Genomic DNA, 16835 nt, shown 5'->3' with positions numbered 1-16835 from the left:
TTCAGTACTCTGAGGTGGGTTGTCATGCCTAGTTTAGTATTGGTCAGTCTACTCTTCATTCTCGTAAAGGTGTCTTTTGCCATCCTTATTCTTCTTTTAATGTCCATGTCACACCTGCCATCTGATGTCACCCAGTTTCCTAAGTAGCAAAAGTTCTGTACTTGTTATATGTCTTCCCCATTTACTCTCAGCCTGCAGATAGGATTCTCCTTCTTTTTGGATATTACCATACATTCTGTCTTTTTGCAATTGATAGATAGACCCATTTTTTTGCACTTTCTTCAAAAATTCTATCAATTAAGCTTTGTAGTTCTTCTTCCATACTTGCAATTTACGCAGTGTCATCTGCATATCTGAAATTATTGATGTTTTCCCTGCCATCTTTGATTCCCAAGATCTCTCTTATTTTTTGTAATATTGTTTCACTGTACACATTAAATAAATCAGGGGAGAAAACACACCCTTGTCTAACGCCTCTCTTTATTTTCACAAACTGGCTCATTTCTCCATCTATTCTTACAGCGGCAGTTTGTTCCCAGTACAGATTTCTGATTAGGTGGAGGTCTTTCAAATCTAGATCTGGAGTTTTCTGTAATATTTCAAATAACTTATTGTGCTTTACTTTATCAAATGCTTTTGTGTAGTTGATAAAACAAACAAATCTTTTTGCACTTGAATAGCTAGTTCTAATAGCATTCTTAACATCGTGTTTCTTGTACCTTTGTCTTTCACAAAACCACATTGTTCTTTACCTATTTCAGCTTGTATCTTACTTTTAGCTCTTGTCATCAAAATTCTTATAAGTATCTTGGTGATATGACTCATCAAACTTATGGTCCTATGTAGTTCACATTCTATTGCTCCAGGTTTCGGAGGAATTCTAATAGAGATTGGAATATCTAAATGGACCATGTAAATGAATACAAAAGGTACAAAAGCCATCTCAGTGTGGAAGAGCAGCACCTCATATTTCATCTGGGTAGCCTCCAACCTAAGGGCATGAACATAAATTTCTTTATTTTACTAGAAGGAGAAACCTATTTCCCTGTCCCCTCTTCTATTCCCCACTCATGGCACCCAGAGAAGGAACAACAGCACCTACTCCTCCAATGAAGCCCATAAAAGTACATAAAAGGTCTCTATGTGATGGCCTTCAGTTGTTCCCACTCTTACCTAGTTAAGAATTTAATCTCTCAAAGGGGTGTGACTCTTTGGAATTCCTTGCTCCAGAAAACAGTGGAGTGTGAATCCTTGAATTAGATTTTTAATTGACAAGGAAATCAAAGAATTTTGGGAGTAGGAGAGGTAAATAGACTTGAGAAAAGTTAATTTAGCCATGATCATAATAAACAACAGAGCAGGCTTGAAATCACAAATGCTGTTTTTATTGTGTATGCTCAGGAAATTAAATTTTCCATTATACATAAAAGGTCATATTCCTGCAGTAATGATCAGATAAAGTTGAAATAAATGGACAAAGAAAACTAGTTTGCTAGCACAACCATACAGATATGAATAGAAAGTTAAACAACTGCTTTATTAAAATTTAACAGACATACACAATGTTGATTTTGGGCAAGTACATTTCTGGAAACCATCTTGGCTGTATTCTCTATTAGTGGCCCTGTATAAAAGGCAGTGTATATTTACACTGCCTTAGCACATATGGAGAGGGATTTTCATTTTGTCTATCACTTACGCACTTGATAATGTTTGAATTCCATGCTCAGTTACACAGTACAAAGTGCATTATTGCCTCCAGAACATTCTATACAGTTGATGTGGGGGGGGGTGAAAAGCTGATGGAAGGGACGTTCAAAATTTGCAGAGTTGTTCAAGAACCACATATGGCAGTAGAGTTTGGAGGAAGAGATTTCCCTGCACACAATATGTTTCCCAAATAGCAGCTGATAGCATTTTTAAAAATATCTGTACTTCTTTGGTTAACAAATTTCCATTGCCAAGCAGCAAGAGCCTCAGCTTAGAAATGCTGCAACTGAAAGCTGCTTTTAAGTTTTTAGTTCCAAAGTAGAAAGTAATAGTCAACAATGACGCATACTATATGCATGGAATGATTTGTGTTTAGCATACAAGGAAAGCTTTTCACTGTACCTCTGTACATGTGACAATAATAAACCAATGTAACTACTTACCTCCTTCGACATCAGACTCATCTGTAAAGGGAAAAAAGATGATCAGATATTCTTTCCAACATCAATCCAAAAACAAATAAAATGCCAAATTATTCAGAACTTGTTATCTAAATGAAATATTTTAAAACACCCAAGGATGAAGTGTCAAATCAGTTAATAAATATGGAATAGCAAGCTCATTTTGTATCCATTAAGAACATCACACTAAAGATGTTGTATACACAAATGTCAAGTAACCATGATAAAAAGTTGACCTCACTGCTTCCTAGAGGGCAGGGAAGAAAAGTTAATCGAAGTGAAGTCAATGCTACAGGGAAGAAATCATCTCTCTGACACAGCGGTGTTAAGAAAACAACCTCAATGTCGCAAAAACAAAGGAGCTGGTTGTGGATTACAGGAGCAATGGAGATGGGCTAACCCCTATTGACATCAATGGATCTGCGGTTGAGAGCATAAACAGCTTCAAGTTCCTCGGCATCCACATCACAGAGGACCTCACATGGTCCATACACACCAGCTATGTGGTGAAAAAGGCACAACAGTGCCTCTTTCACCTTAGACAGTTGAGAAAGTTGGGTATGTGCCCCCAAATCCTAAAAACTTTCTACAGGGGCACAGCCGCGAGCATCCTGGCTGGCTGCATCGTTCCCTGGTATAAGAACCTAATTGCAGGATTCTGCAGAGAGTGGTGCGGACAGTCCAGCACATCTGTAGTTGTTAACTTCCCATGATTCAGGACATTCACAAAGACAGGTGTGAAAAAAAGGTCCAAAGGATCATCAGGGACCCGAGTCACCCCAATCACAATCTATTCCATCTGCTGCCATCCGGGAAACAGTACTGCAGCATAAAAGCCAGAACCAACAGGCTCTGGGACAGCTTCTTCCACCAGGCCAGACTGATTAACTCATGCTGATTTGAGTGTATTTCTATGTTACATTGACTGTTCTATTTATTATAAATTACTATGATTGCACATTGTACATTTAGACGGAGACATAATGAAGATTTTTACTCATGTATGTGAAGGATGTAAGAAATAAAGTCAATTCAATTCAATCCTAACTTTGTCACCACTGCACACAGCAAGCAGCTTAAGAATAAGAAGTTTTTCTTCAACACTTTGAAATGAACAGGAAAGCAGTAACAAGATGTAAACAAAACCGCAAGACTCAGCTCAACTTTTAAAATCTTCTCCCTTTGTCTATTTTCAATATTTAAAAGACAGGTCTTGTTATAAAATTAAATAGTAGCAATTACTTGATCAACTATCTCTCGGAGGTATTGATGAAATTAGACAAGGTTCTCTCCATGGGAAGAATATAGACTTGTGTGTAAATATACAGTATATTTTAATACATCATGCAAAACTCAGAACAAATTATGATACTAATTCAAAATAGCAAGCCAAGCCTAGAATATACACCTTTCAGGAGATGGCTTTACATTTCGGATTCTAAACAATATAGTTATAGTAAGGCAAGAATCGTTTTGGAGAAATGAGAGCACCACTCGCCATTAATATCAGTTCAATTTGGAGATGGCTGTTATTTTATAAATTTCATACCAAAAAATATTGGAGAAAAATATACCAACCTACAAAGCTTGGAAATCAGATTAGACTCGGTTAAATTAAACAAAAATCAAGTTGTTGGTCTCTTAACTGCATGTACCATTAGATCTTTTGCTGGTATACCAAAATGTAAGTTTTATTGTTGCCAAAGGCAGTGGCAAAAGCAGATATGACAGTGGCATTTATCTGAGTCAATATCACAGGTAAGGTGGATAATCTTCAACAGACCAAGCCTTTACTTAGAATGCAAGTACATGACATTGTCGAATTCAAAGTGCAGCCAAGAAGGTTAAGAGATGTCCAAATGAAAGATTAATTGCACTTCAAGATCATGTTGGACTGGTAACAGTGCAGTTTCCTTGGTGATACTTCAGAGTGCCTGTCCTGAGCCCAACAAGCATGCGCAATTACGAAGAAAGTATGGCGGTACCTCTACATCCTTAGAAATTTGTGAAGATTCAGCATGACATCTAATACTTTAACAAACTACTACAGATGTGTGGCGGAGAGTATTTTAACTGGTTGCATCACAGCCTGGTATGGAAACACCAATGCCCTTTAACAGAAAATCCTACAAGTACAGCCCAGCCCATCACGGATCAAGCCCTTCCTTCCATTGAGCACATTTGCACAGAGTGTAGTCACAGAAAAGCAACATCCATCTTCAGGAAGTTCCACTATCCAGGTTATGCTCTCTTCTCACTGCTATCAAGAACTCACACTACCAGGTTCAGAAACAGTTCTTTCCCCTCAACCATAAGGCCCTTGAACCAGTGAGGATAAACTTTATTCAACTTCATTTGCCCCCTCACTGAACTACTCCTATTTTCTTGTGTCTTTCCAATCTTGCTTACTGTATTCAGAGGTCATAGAGCAGTCTCTTCTGCACTGGGTGCCTGTTTTGCAGAATGTGTGTGCAGAATGGAGAACAGATCCTGATCTTTCTTTTGCCTGCCATTCTAATTTTCCATCCCACAGCTCTGACTTGTGTCTGTGGCTTCCAAGTTCAATTTATTGTGAAAGTACATGTATATTACCATATACAGCCCAGAGATTCATTTCCTTGTGGGCATACTCAGTAAATCCAAGAACCATAATACAATCAATGAAAGACTACACCCAACAGGGCGGGTAAACAACAAATGTGCAAATGCAAAAGAGAATGAATGAATGAATAAATAAATAAATAAATAAGCAAGCAAGCAAGCAATAAACATTGAGAACATGAGATGAAGAGTCCTTAAAAAAGTGTACATAGGTTCTGGGAACAGTTTAGTGATGGGGTGAATGAAGTTGAGTGAAGTTATCCCCTGTGGTTCAAGAGCCTAATGGGTGAGGGGTAATAACTGCTCCTGAACCTTGTGGTGTCTGTCCCGAAGCTCCTACACCTTCTTCCTGATTGTAAACACAAAATAATCTGCAGATGCTGTAAAAGATCAAAGCAACACTTTCAGTACGCTGGATGAACTCAGCAGGTCGAGCAGCATCGGTCAGAAACGATGAGTCGACGTTTCGGGCCGGAACCCTTCGTCAGGACTGAAGAATGAAAGATGGGGAAGGATTTGAAGAATGCTTGTAGCGTCAGTTGATAGACCAATAACTTGAAAGACAAAGGGGTGGGGGAGGGGAAGCATTGATGTCATAGCCTTGAAAACAATGGGTGGTAGAAGGAGGCGGAACCATGAGGGAGGTTGTAGGCAGCTGGGGGAGGGGGCAGAGTGAAATAGGGATAGAGGAAGGGAGGGGGAGGGAATTACCGGCAGTTGGAGACTTCTGTGTTCATACTAAGAGGCTGGAGACTACCTAGACGGTATATGAGGTGTTGCTCCTCCAATCTGAGTTTAGCCTCATCATGGCAGTAGAGGAGGCCAGGTATGGACATATCTGAATGGGAATGGGAAGCAGAATTGAAGTGGGTGGCTACTGGGAGAACCTGTCTGTTGTGGCGGACAGAGTGGAAGTGCTCGACGAAGCGGTCCCCCAATCTGCGTCGGGTTTCACCGATGTAGAGGAGGCCGCACCGGGAGCGCTGGATGCAATAGATGACCCCAACAGACTCACAAGTGAAGTGTTGTTTCACCTGGAAGGACAGTTTGGGGCCCTGAATGGTTGCAAGAGATGAGGTGTAGGGACAGGTGTAGCACTTACGCTTACAGGGATAAGTGTCAGTTGGGAGATCAGTGGGGATGGACGTGTGGATAAGGGAGTCGCGGAGGAACCGATCCCTGCGGAAAGCGGAGAGGGGTGGAGAGGGAAAGATGTGCTTAGTGGTGGGGTCCTGTTGAAGGTGGCGGAAGTTGCGGAGGATAATGTGCTGGATCCAGAGGCTGGTGGGGTGGTAGGTAAGGACAAGGGGAACATATATTATTCAACCCTTACTTGCGACCATTCAGGGCCCCAAACATTCCTTCCAGGTGAGACAACACTTCACTTCTAAGTCTGTTGGGGTCATCTATTGCATCCGATGCTCCCGGTGCAGCCTCCTCTACATCGGTGAAACCCAACGCAGATTGGGGGACCGCTTCATCGAGCACCTCCACTCTGTCCGCCACAACAGACAGGATCTCCCGGTAGCCACCCACTTCAACTCTGCTTTCCATTCCCATTCAGATATGTCCATACATGGCCTCCTCTACTGCCATGATGAGGCTAAATTCAGGTTGGAGGAGCAACACCTCATATACCGTCTAGGTAGTCTCCAGCCCCATGGTATGAACATAGAATTCTCCAACTTCCGGTAATTCCCTCCCCTCCCTTCCTCTATCCCTGTTTCACTCTGCCCCCTCCCCCAGCTGCCTACAACCTCCCTCATGGTTCCGCCTCCTTCTTCTACCACCCATTGTTTTCAGGGCTATGACATCAATGCTTCCCCTCCCCCATCCCTTTGTCTTTCAAATTACTGGTCTTTCAACTGACGCTACAAGCATTCTTCAAATCCTTCCCCATCTTTCATTCTTCAGTCCTGATGAAGGGTTCCGGCCCGAAACGTCCACTCATCGTTTCTGACTGATGACGCCCGACCTGCTGAGTTCATCCAGCGTACTGAAAGTGTTGCTTTGACCTTCTTCCTGATAGCAGCAGCGAGAAGAGAGCATGCCTGAATGGTGAGGGTCCTTGATGTTTTTTTGTGACAGCACTTCTTGTAGATGTGCCCAATGTAGATTACAATTTTAATACAAATATCCTATTCATTCTTATTATGGCATTCTTACTCATTTACTTGAATAAATTCATTCATAAGCGCAAACTACACAGGTTGTTTTACTGTCTATTGACATCAAGATAAACATATCTAGGTAGTTATTGACCTAGTGGAACAAGCATTTTATTCAGTTCATGGGATTGTTCTAGTCCTACACAAATGTAGCCAAAGCTTTCCTATGAGAACTGACTTTATAACAGAGTAACTGAAAATTTACTGCAATAAAAATTCATAATAACATAGGACTATAATAGGCATGTGCATTCATTTCCTTTTAAGATTAGCATGAAAATAAACTACTGAAAATGCTGGAAACGTTCAGCAGGTCAGGCAGCATTTGATGGAAGGAGAAGCAACCTGAAACCAAAGTTGTTTTTCTTCATGCAGATGTTGCCTGACCTACTGAATGCTTCCAGCAAGTTATGATTTTGTTTCAGATTCCAGCAACTGCAGCTTTTTAAACCCCCCATTAAAAATGGCAACTTAGCAAATTACTTCCCCCCCCCCACTCCAGCCCCAATTCCTTAGTGCTCCTGATTAAGGAAGTAAACAAGGTATGGGCAATCAACAGGAATTCTGCAGATGCTGGAAATTCAAGCAACACACATCAAAGTTGCTGGTGAACGCAACAGGCCAGACAGCATCTCTAGGAAGATGTACAGTCGACGTTTCAGACCAAGACCCTTCGTCAGTCCTGGCGAAGGGTCTCGGCCTGAAACGTCGACTGTACCTCTTCCTAGAGATGCTGCCTGGCCTGCTGCGTTCACCAGCAACTTTGATGTGTGTTGCAAGGTATGGGCAATGAAGCTTCTCTACCGATCCATGGAAAAAGCTCAAACAATTTAAGTGAACAAACGTTCCATTCCACAAGTTACAGCAGATGCTGGAATCTAGGGCAGAAACCAAACTGCTCGGAAAACTCAATTCTTCCAGAAGTTTGCTTTCATTCGAGTGGAAGTTGACAAAATTTCTAATTTGTCTCTGACTAGGAACACGGAAGCAGTGGTTAGCAGTGCTTTACAGTGCCAGCAACCCAGGTTCAATTCCCGCCGCTGTTTGCAAGGAGTTTGTACATTCTCCCCGTAACAGTGCACGTTTTTTCTAGGTTTCCTCCAACAGTCCAAAGACGTACCAGTTAGTAAGTTCATTGGCCATTGTAAGTTGTCCCATGATTAGGCTAGGGTTAAATGAGGGGTTGCTGGGCAGCATGGCTCGAAGTGCCAGGAGGGCCTACTCCACGCTACATCTCAATCAATCAATCAATAAATAAATAAGCTCATTTTATATTTTAAACCCCAGCAAAATTTAAACACAAATTCCTTCTGTTGTGAACTGGGGATTATATGCGTGCTATGACTCTAACTAGAATACATTAACCCATCACTATGTGTGCTAACCAGCTGCCAAAAACAAAGCAGCAGAACATTTCTGTTCCAGAACAGATGCTTGTGTTGACAGAGGAAAAATTTCATACAATCTTAACATGGGGATTAAAATGGTTCATCAGTTACCATTTTGCTTAAAATACCTGATGAATAAAAATCAAAACTGTATTATATTGATTTGAACTGTATTATACATTGATTGGGACTCCCATACTGTTAAGAGTATAGATGGTTTAGAGTTTGTAAAATGTGTTCAGGAAAGTTTTCTAAATCAATATATAGAGGGACCAACTAGAGGGGATGCAATATTGGATCTCCTGTTAGGAAACGAGTTAGGACAAGTGACGGAAGTCTGTGTAGGGGAGCACTTTGGTTCCAGTGATCATAACACCATTAGTTTCAATTTGATCATGGACAAGGATAGATCTGGTCCTAGGGTTGAGGTTCTGAACTGGAAGGCGGCCAAACTTGAAGAATTGAGAAAGGATCTAAAAAGCGTGGATTGGGACAGGTTGTTCTCTGGCAAAGATGTGATTGGTAGGTGGGAAGCCTTCAAAGGGGAAATTTTGAGAGTGCAGAGTTTGTATGTTCCTGTCAGGATTAAAGGCAAATTGAATAAGAATAAGGAACCTTGGTTCTCAAGGGATATTGCAACTCTGATAAAGAAGAAGAGGGAGTTGTATGAAATGTATAGGAAACAGGGAGTAAATCAGGTGCTTAAGGAGTATAAGAAGTGCAAGAAAATACTTAAGAAAGTAATCAGGAGGGCTAAAAGAAGACATGAGGTTGCCTTGGCAGTCAAAGTGAAGGATAATCCAAAGAGCTTTTACAGGTATATTAAGAGCAAAAGGATTGTAAGGGATAAAATTGGTCCTCTTGAAGATCAGATTGGTCGGCTATGTGCGGAACCAAAGGAAATGGGGGAGATCTTAAATAGGTTTTTTGCGTCTGTATTTACTAAGGAAACTGGCATGAAGGCTATGGAATTGAGGGAAGCAAGTAGTGAGACCATGGAAACTGTACAGATTGAAAAGGAGGAGGTGCTTGCTGTCTTGAGGAAAATTAAAGTGGATAAATCCCCGGGACCTGACAGAGTGTTCCCTAGGACCATGAAGGAGACTAGTGTTGAAATTGCGAGGGCCCTGGCAGAAGTATTTAAAATGTCACTGTCTACGGGTGAGGTGCCGGAGGATTGGAGAGTGGTTCATGTTGTTCCGTTGTTTAAAAAAGGATCAAAAAGTAATCCGGGAAATTATAGGCCGGTGAGTTTAACGTCAGTAGTAGGTAAGTTATTGGAGGGAGTACTAAGAGACAGAATCTACAAGCATTTGGATAGACAGGGACTTATTAGGGAGAGTCAACATGGCTTTGTGCGTGGTAGGTCATGTTTGACCAATCTATTGGAATTTTTCGAGGAGGTTACCAGGAAAGTGGATGAAGGGAAGGCAGTGGATATTGTCTACATGGATTTCAGTAAGGCCTTTGACAAGGTCCCGCAAGGGAGGTTAGTTAGGAAAATTCAGTCGCTAGGTATACATGGAGAGGTGGTAAATTGGATTAGATATTGGCTCAATGGTAGAAGCCAAAGAGTGGTGGTAGAGAATTGCTTCTCTGAGTGGAGGTCTGTGACTAGCGGTGTGCCACAGGGATCAGTGCTGGGTCCATTGTTATTTGTCATCTATATCAATGATCCGGATGATAATGTGGTAAATTGGATCAGCAAATTTGCTGATGATACAAAGATTGGAGGTGTAGTAGACAGTGAGGAAGATTTTCAGAGCCTGCAGAGGGACTTGGACCAGGTGGAAAAATGGCCTGAAAAATGGCAGTTGGAGTTTAATACAGACAAGTGTGAGGTATTGCACGTTGGAAGGACAAACCAAGGTAGAACATACAGGGTTAATGGTAAGGCACTGAGGAGTGCAGTAGAACAGAGGGATCTGGGAATACAGATAAAAAATTCCCTAAAAGTGGCGTCACAGGTAGATAGGGTCGTAAAGAGAGCTTTTGGTACATTGGCCTTTATTAATCAAAGTATTGAGTATAAGAGCTGGAATGTTATGATGAGGTTGTATAAGGCATTGGTGAGGCCGAATCTGGAGTATTGTGTTCAGTTTTGGTCACCAAATTACAGGAAGGATATAAATAAGGTTGAAAGAGTGCAGAGAAGGTTTACAAGGATGATGCCGGGACTTGAGAAACTCAGTTACAGAGAAAGGTTGAATAGGTTAGGACTTAGGACTTCATTCCCTGGAGCGTAGAAGAATGAGGGGAGATTTGATAGAGGTATATAAAATTATGATGGGTATAGATAGAGTGAATGCAAGCAGGCTTTTTCCACTGAGGCAAGGGGAGAAAAAAACCAGAGGACATGGGTTAAGGGTGAGGGGGGAAAAGTTTAAAGGGAACATTGGGGGGGGGGCTTCTTCACACAGAGAGTGGTGGGAGTATGGAATGAGCTGCCAGATGAGGTGGTAAATGCAGGTTCTTTTTTAACATTTAAGAATAAATTGGACAGATACATGGATGGGAGGTGTATGGAGGGATATGGTCCGTGTGCAGATCAGTGGGACTAGGCAGAAAATGGTTCGGCACAGCCAAGAAGGGCCAAAAGGCCTGTTTCTGTGCTGTAGTTTCTATGGTTTCTATATTTTGTACAAGTGAATCAAACATTTTTACCTTAGATTTCTTCCTGCAATAAAATTTTTAAGTTCTACTTTTGTCTGGTACATTAAAAAATGTTTTTAAAGGAACAAAAATAAGAAATTATTTATTTAGTGATTTTTTTAACGAGTATTATCTTTGAAAACTATTAACAATTTGCTGCATCTTGTTACAGAAGCCTGTTCAATTTACCCTTTAATCTTTCCTAGCTTGATTACAATGGTTTCTTTCCCCAGCTTTTGTTCTAAGACCTCTTGCTGACTAAGTGATGTATTAGACTCTTTTCTTTCTTCTGACAATGGCAGAAAGAATATATTAGCATTAAGTATTTCTTAAAATATTGAACAACTTCCACCTTAAAAACACTTAATAAATAATTCTAACCACCTAGCTATCAATAGCTTGCTCAGTTTCTGTTGTAAATGTGGATAGAAGCAGCAGAGCATAACTATATGCACAGAAATCAAATGAATTAACAATATGACATAGCTTAATTCTAAAAGAGCATTACGCCAAAGCCACTTTTTACAGAAAGCCTGCAACTTTGGCTTAAGGTGATTGATAAATAGATTGCTTGCCCTCTTGATAGGTAGAAGCATATTCCATTAGGTACACTATAGTGGTTAATACACGTTAATCTCTCATAATTCATTGACTATTCAGAAATTTAGTAGTAGTAGTAGTCATACTTTATTGATCCCAGGGGAAATTGGTTTTCGTTACAGTTGCACCATAAATAATTAAATAGTAATAAAACCATAAATAGTTAAATAGTAATATGTAAATTATGCCAGGAAATAAGTCCAGGACCAGCCTATTGGCTCAGGGTGTCTGACCCTCCAAGGGAGGAGTTGTAAATTTTTATGGCCACAGGCAGGAATGACTTCCTATGACGCTCTGTGTTGCATCTCAGTGGAATGAGTCTCTGGCTGAATGTACTCCTGTGCCCAACCAGTACATTATGTAGTGAATGGGAGACATTGTCCAAGATGGCATGCAACTTAGACGGCATCCTCTTTAAAGACACCACCGTGAGAGAGTCCAGTTCCATCCCCACAACATCACTGGCCTTACGAATGAGTTTGTTGATTCTGTTGGTGTCTGCTACACTAAGCCTGCTGCCCCAGCACACAACAGCAAACATGAACATGATCGCACTGGCCACCACAGACTCGTAGAACATCCTCAGCATCGTCCAGCAGATGTTAAAGGACCTCAGTCTCCTCAAGAAATAGAGACAGCTCTGACCCTTCTTGTAGACAGCCTCAGTGTTCTTTGACCAGTCCAGTTTATTGTCAATTCGTATCCCCAGGTATTTGTAATCCTCCACCATGTCCACACTGACCCCCTGGATGGAAACAGGGGTCACCGGTACCTTAGCTCTCCTCAGGTCTACCACCAGCTCCCTAGTGTTTTTCACATTAAGCTGCAGATAATTCTGCTCACACCATCTGACAAGGTTTCCTACCATAGCCCAATTTCGATGGTAAATTCCCTTTCTCCCTGCAATCCACTGACACCCAGGTTCCCCCTCTCTTTTGCCCACTGAGATCCCAGTTTCCTCACTCCCTTCCACTCACCAGGATCCCAGTGTCCTCTGTCTTCTTCTCATAGGGCACTGGTTTCCTCACTCCCTTCCACTCACCAAGGCCCCAATACCCACACTCCCTTGAAAAATCACCTGGTTCTGTTTCCCATATCCCCTTTAAACTTCACTTAAAAAGCAAGGTGGTATTCATGGGTTCAATGACCAATTAGGAATTGGATGACAGAGGGAAAGAAGCTGTCCCTGAATTACTGAGTGTGTGCCGTCAGGCTTCAGTACCTCCTTCCTGACAGAAATAGTGAGAAGAGGGCATGCCCTGGGTGATGGGAGTCCTCAATAATGGACGTCATCTTCCTGAGGCACCACTCCTTAAAGATGTCTTTAGACGGAGGCTAATACCCGAGATGGAGCTAACTCATTTTACAATTTTCCATAGCTTCTTTTGGTCCTGTGCGGTCGCCTCCACCCCTCAATACCATACATCAATGCAACCTGTCAGAATGGTCTCCACTATACATCTATTGAAGTTTGAGTGTTTTAGTTGACAAACCAAATCTCTTCAAACCCCTAATGAAATATAGCCACCGTCTTGCCTTCTTTATAGCTGCATCAATATGTTGGGACCAGGTTAGATCCTCAGAGATCTTGGCATCCAGGAACTTGAAGTTGCTCACTCCCTCCACTTCTGATCCCTCTAAGAGGATTAACTCATGTTCCCTCTTCTTACCTTTCCTGGAGTCTACAATTAGCTCTTATGTCTTACTGACATTGAGTGCAAGGTTGTTGCTGTGATACCACTCAACCAACTGGTATATCTCACTCCTGTACGCCCTCTCATCTCCATCTGAGATTCTACCAGCAACTTCAGAGTAGTATCTTTGAAAAGTTATTTGCAAGTTGCTGCACAGTACACATTATTGATAGCAGTGTAACAGTGGTCCAGTATATTTCCTCTAGTACTACAAGTGATTTGTTGATGGCAATTACTTAGTGATTTTCTTTTTTCTCTGGCTGGCCTGGTTAAAAATCCTCCAAAATGGGTTTGCTGTTTTGTGCATGTTGATCCCATTGCTTAAATCATCTAAAGCCTGTTCGACATTGGTCTGAAGTGGGATGTATACTGCTACCAAAATTATCACGGAAATCCCTCATGGTAGGCAAAATAAACAGCACTTCATCACAAGATATTCTAAGTCTGGTGAACAGAATTGGGACAACACTCATACATTTGTGCACCAAGGGGAGTTAATCATGAGGCATACACCTCCATGAGGCAGCAATGTTAACTATTGAGCTATCATGACACTCCCATGCTAAGATGTGGCTGAAGTAAAAATTCAACTAGATATCACCATTAGAATTAGACATGCTCAACTAAAATCCACAGATAAGACTGGCCTCAGCCAAGATGCCCCTCATCAAACAGCCAATTTCCACTTTATCTAGCTTTTAAAAAATCCAATTCCTGAGGGGTGGACATTGCCCTACAGACCTAAATATTTATATAAAATTGGCACATGTTCATGATAGTGAAAATACTAATGTTTATATCAACAATATAATTAGGAATTTATTTGTACTATTTTAGGTTACAGAGTATTAAATACTCATATCTAATCTAAGGCCCTGTGAAATGCCTTCTGAGAATCTGTACCAGTTAAACAGACACAAGGACAGCACAGGCAGTGAACTCAATCCAGAAAAACTGATGCTTGCAATTCACTGCTTATCTAGACACAGAAGTTTTAATTGCCTCACGAATGATTTTAGAGATTTTGTTTACTCTTCGTATTGGGCAAATAGGTTTTTAATTACTATAAAAATAAAAACAAAATCGAGCATGAAACATCTGATCAACCTAAAACAGTAACCACTTCTCTAGAGGTGCTGCCTGCCCTGGGAGTACTTCAACCATTTTCTATTTTCATATCATATACCATTAAATGTTTGTACTTGCATCAAGTATGCTTTCTAGAATAAGTCATCATATTTTTGTCAAGCTAAAGTAGTTAAAGTTAAGTTTAATACCTTCAGCTCCTGATTTTGGCTTCCTTCTTTGACCTTTTGCTGATGAAGGTCTGGGAATTCTCACAGGGCTTTCAACCTTCAAAACAAATAGTCATTATGAATTCATAAATACTGAAGAAATTCCATATTGTAATAATCAATAGGTCATCAACTTATCTACTTCTGTATAGTTATACCACATTGTAACTAGTTAAAAATGACTAAGAAAACTCTGGTAATCCAAATTGCAAGTAGCACTAGCATGACATTTTCATTTCACTTTTACGTTACAAAGCAAGTGCTACAAAGAAGTAGAACAACTTTTCCAGTTGCCTTCTTCACCACAGACTCAACCCACAAACTAACGTTTAGGGAATCCTGCACAAGGACTCCCATGTCCCTTTGTACCTCAGCTTTTTGAATTTTCTCTCTATTTAGAAAATAGTCAACCCTTTCATTTCTTCTACCAAGTGCATGACCATACACTTCCTAGGACAGTATTCCATTTACCAATTCTTTGCCCATTCTCCAAATCTGTCCAAGTCCTTCTGTAGCTTCTCTACTTCCTCAGAACTATCTGCCCCTCCACCTATCTTCATATTGTCTGCAAACTTTGCAACAAAGCCATCAATTCCATCATCCAAATCATTGACATACAACAAAAAAGAATCTGTCCCAACACAGACCCCTATGGAACATTACTAATCACCAGCAGCCAGCCAGAAAAGGCTCCTTTAATTCTCACTCTGCCTCCTGTCAATCGACCACTGCTTTATCCATGCTAGCATCTTCCTTGTAATACCATGGGCTCATAGCTTGTTAGGTAGCCTCATGTGTGGCACCTTGTCAAAGGCCTTCTGAAAATATTCTTCTAACCAGCAACAAAAAAAGCACTTAATATTGTTACTTTGGGTATTTAGTGAGATCCTTAATTGAAAATCACCTCTTTTGACAACAGCAAGGCTGTATGAGCTTTTGATAGAAAGTGAAGAGCTTAACTAAAACCATATTCAACCAGATATGAAGTGGAAAAATCAATTTAAAAACTATTTTGCTTTCTCCTAGAGCTGTGGCAACTGATTTTTGAATATCACAGGTTATCCAGAAATTTTGCTTAAGCTGTTATATCACTCTACAATATAATAAACCATTCTTGCAATGTGGTGTCAACATCATTCATATCCACCACCCAGTCTGGAATATGCATCTCCAGCAGGTCTCTGAACAGAGATTCCATATCAGTGTATAATTTTGATCATTTGAAACAACTGCACAATCAGATCATCATTTTGCAATTAATTTCAAGAGTGGCCAGTGAAGGAAATTACACAAACTCAGGACGTCTAATATTACAGCAGAAAAATTTGAATTTTCCAAGTGTTAATAGCCTCTTTGCATGATATGAGATTTCAGGGTTTTTTTCCTTGTAACTGTTTGGCTACTAAATTCAGTTTTACAAATATATTTGATAGGTAAAATATGTATCATTTAGAAATGTTACAATGCTATAAAAAAAATTAATTGAACTTCCTTTTTAAATATCAGGTATCAGGGATTGAATGGCAGTAGTAGCGGTAGATAGTGATGCAGTGGTAGACTTCACATGTTCTCGCCTCTCTGCAGTTTAGCTGTTTCTGGCAGCTGACCCCAGTGCAGTAACTGCAACCTTCATGTCATGTTTTTTTAAAGTATTATAAGATTCATGAGCCAGTGGAAGGCAAACAGAACCAACTTCCTGCTGTATAATTCGGGGTGGATGTGGAGCAGGGGTCAACAAGCGAATGGCAATTTGTGCATGATCTCACACATTCATTTCATTCAGGTTTCCAATTAATTTACATATAACATTTCATTTTTATTTAAATATTTTAGTAATATTTCATTAAACAGTAAGCTTATCCTGGCCCATTCAGAAACTCCAGTTTCTTTCCTTTTTTAAAAAAAAAACTTATGGCTCCTGTTGAGAACCACTGAACTAGTCAGTCTATCATTGGCTATGGCTGTCAAGGCGAACACAAGACTTTCACATGGCTGGGCCCTTCCAGATTACTGTAGATACAAATAAACACCCCTGCAGATGGCAACATTCTGCTGCATTAGAAAACCCACAGAGGCTTCCCAAATTTATAGAAATAGTTTAATCTGTAAACCAGGCATTTATAGATTCCATACATTAGATTCTATTCCTCCAATGTGCAGCTGGTACTTGATCACAAGCACCATGCAAGTAGATCTTCATCAGCCTGGGAGGATCACAACATCAATTCTGCAGTAATTATATAATGCTGAGCAACACTCAAATCCT

At 40.5% G+C, this 16835-nt stretch overlaps 1 protein-coding gene across 2 annotated transcripts in view; it reads right to left on the bottom strand.

Annotated features, from left to right (window-relative positions):
- Positions 1-16835, bottom strand: part of traf3ip1 (TNF receptor-associated factor 3 interacting protein 1) — a 139713-nt gene that overhangs the window by 77547 nt on the left and 45331 nt on the right. For both annotated transcript variants that reach the window (XM_072261448.1, XM_072261449.1), the window contains 2 exons: positions 14552-14627; positions 2154-2174 (listed from right to left, as the gene is read on the bottom strand). In XM_072261448.1, coding sequence (XP_072117549.1) covers positions 2154-2174; positions 14552-14627 — 97 coding nt within the window. The remainder of the gene's footprint in view (positions 1-2153; positions 2175-14551; positions 14628-16835) is intronic.

Source organism: Mobula birostris, chromosome 6, assembly GCF_030028105.1.
Source record: "Mobula birostris isolate sMobBir1 chromosome 6, sMobBir1.hap1, whole genome shotgun sequence".
In the NCBI taxonomy this organism is placed as follows: Eukaryota; Metazoa; Chordata; class Chondrichthyes; order Myliobatiformes; family Myliobatidae; genus Mobula; species Mobula birostris.
The sequence above is the reverse complement of the archived record's forward strand: the minus strand, read 5'-3'. Positions and strand labels throughout refer to the sequence as shown.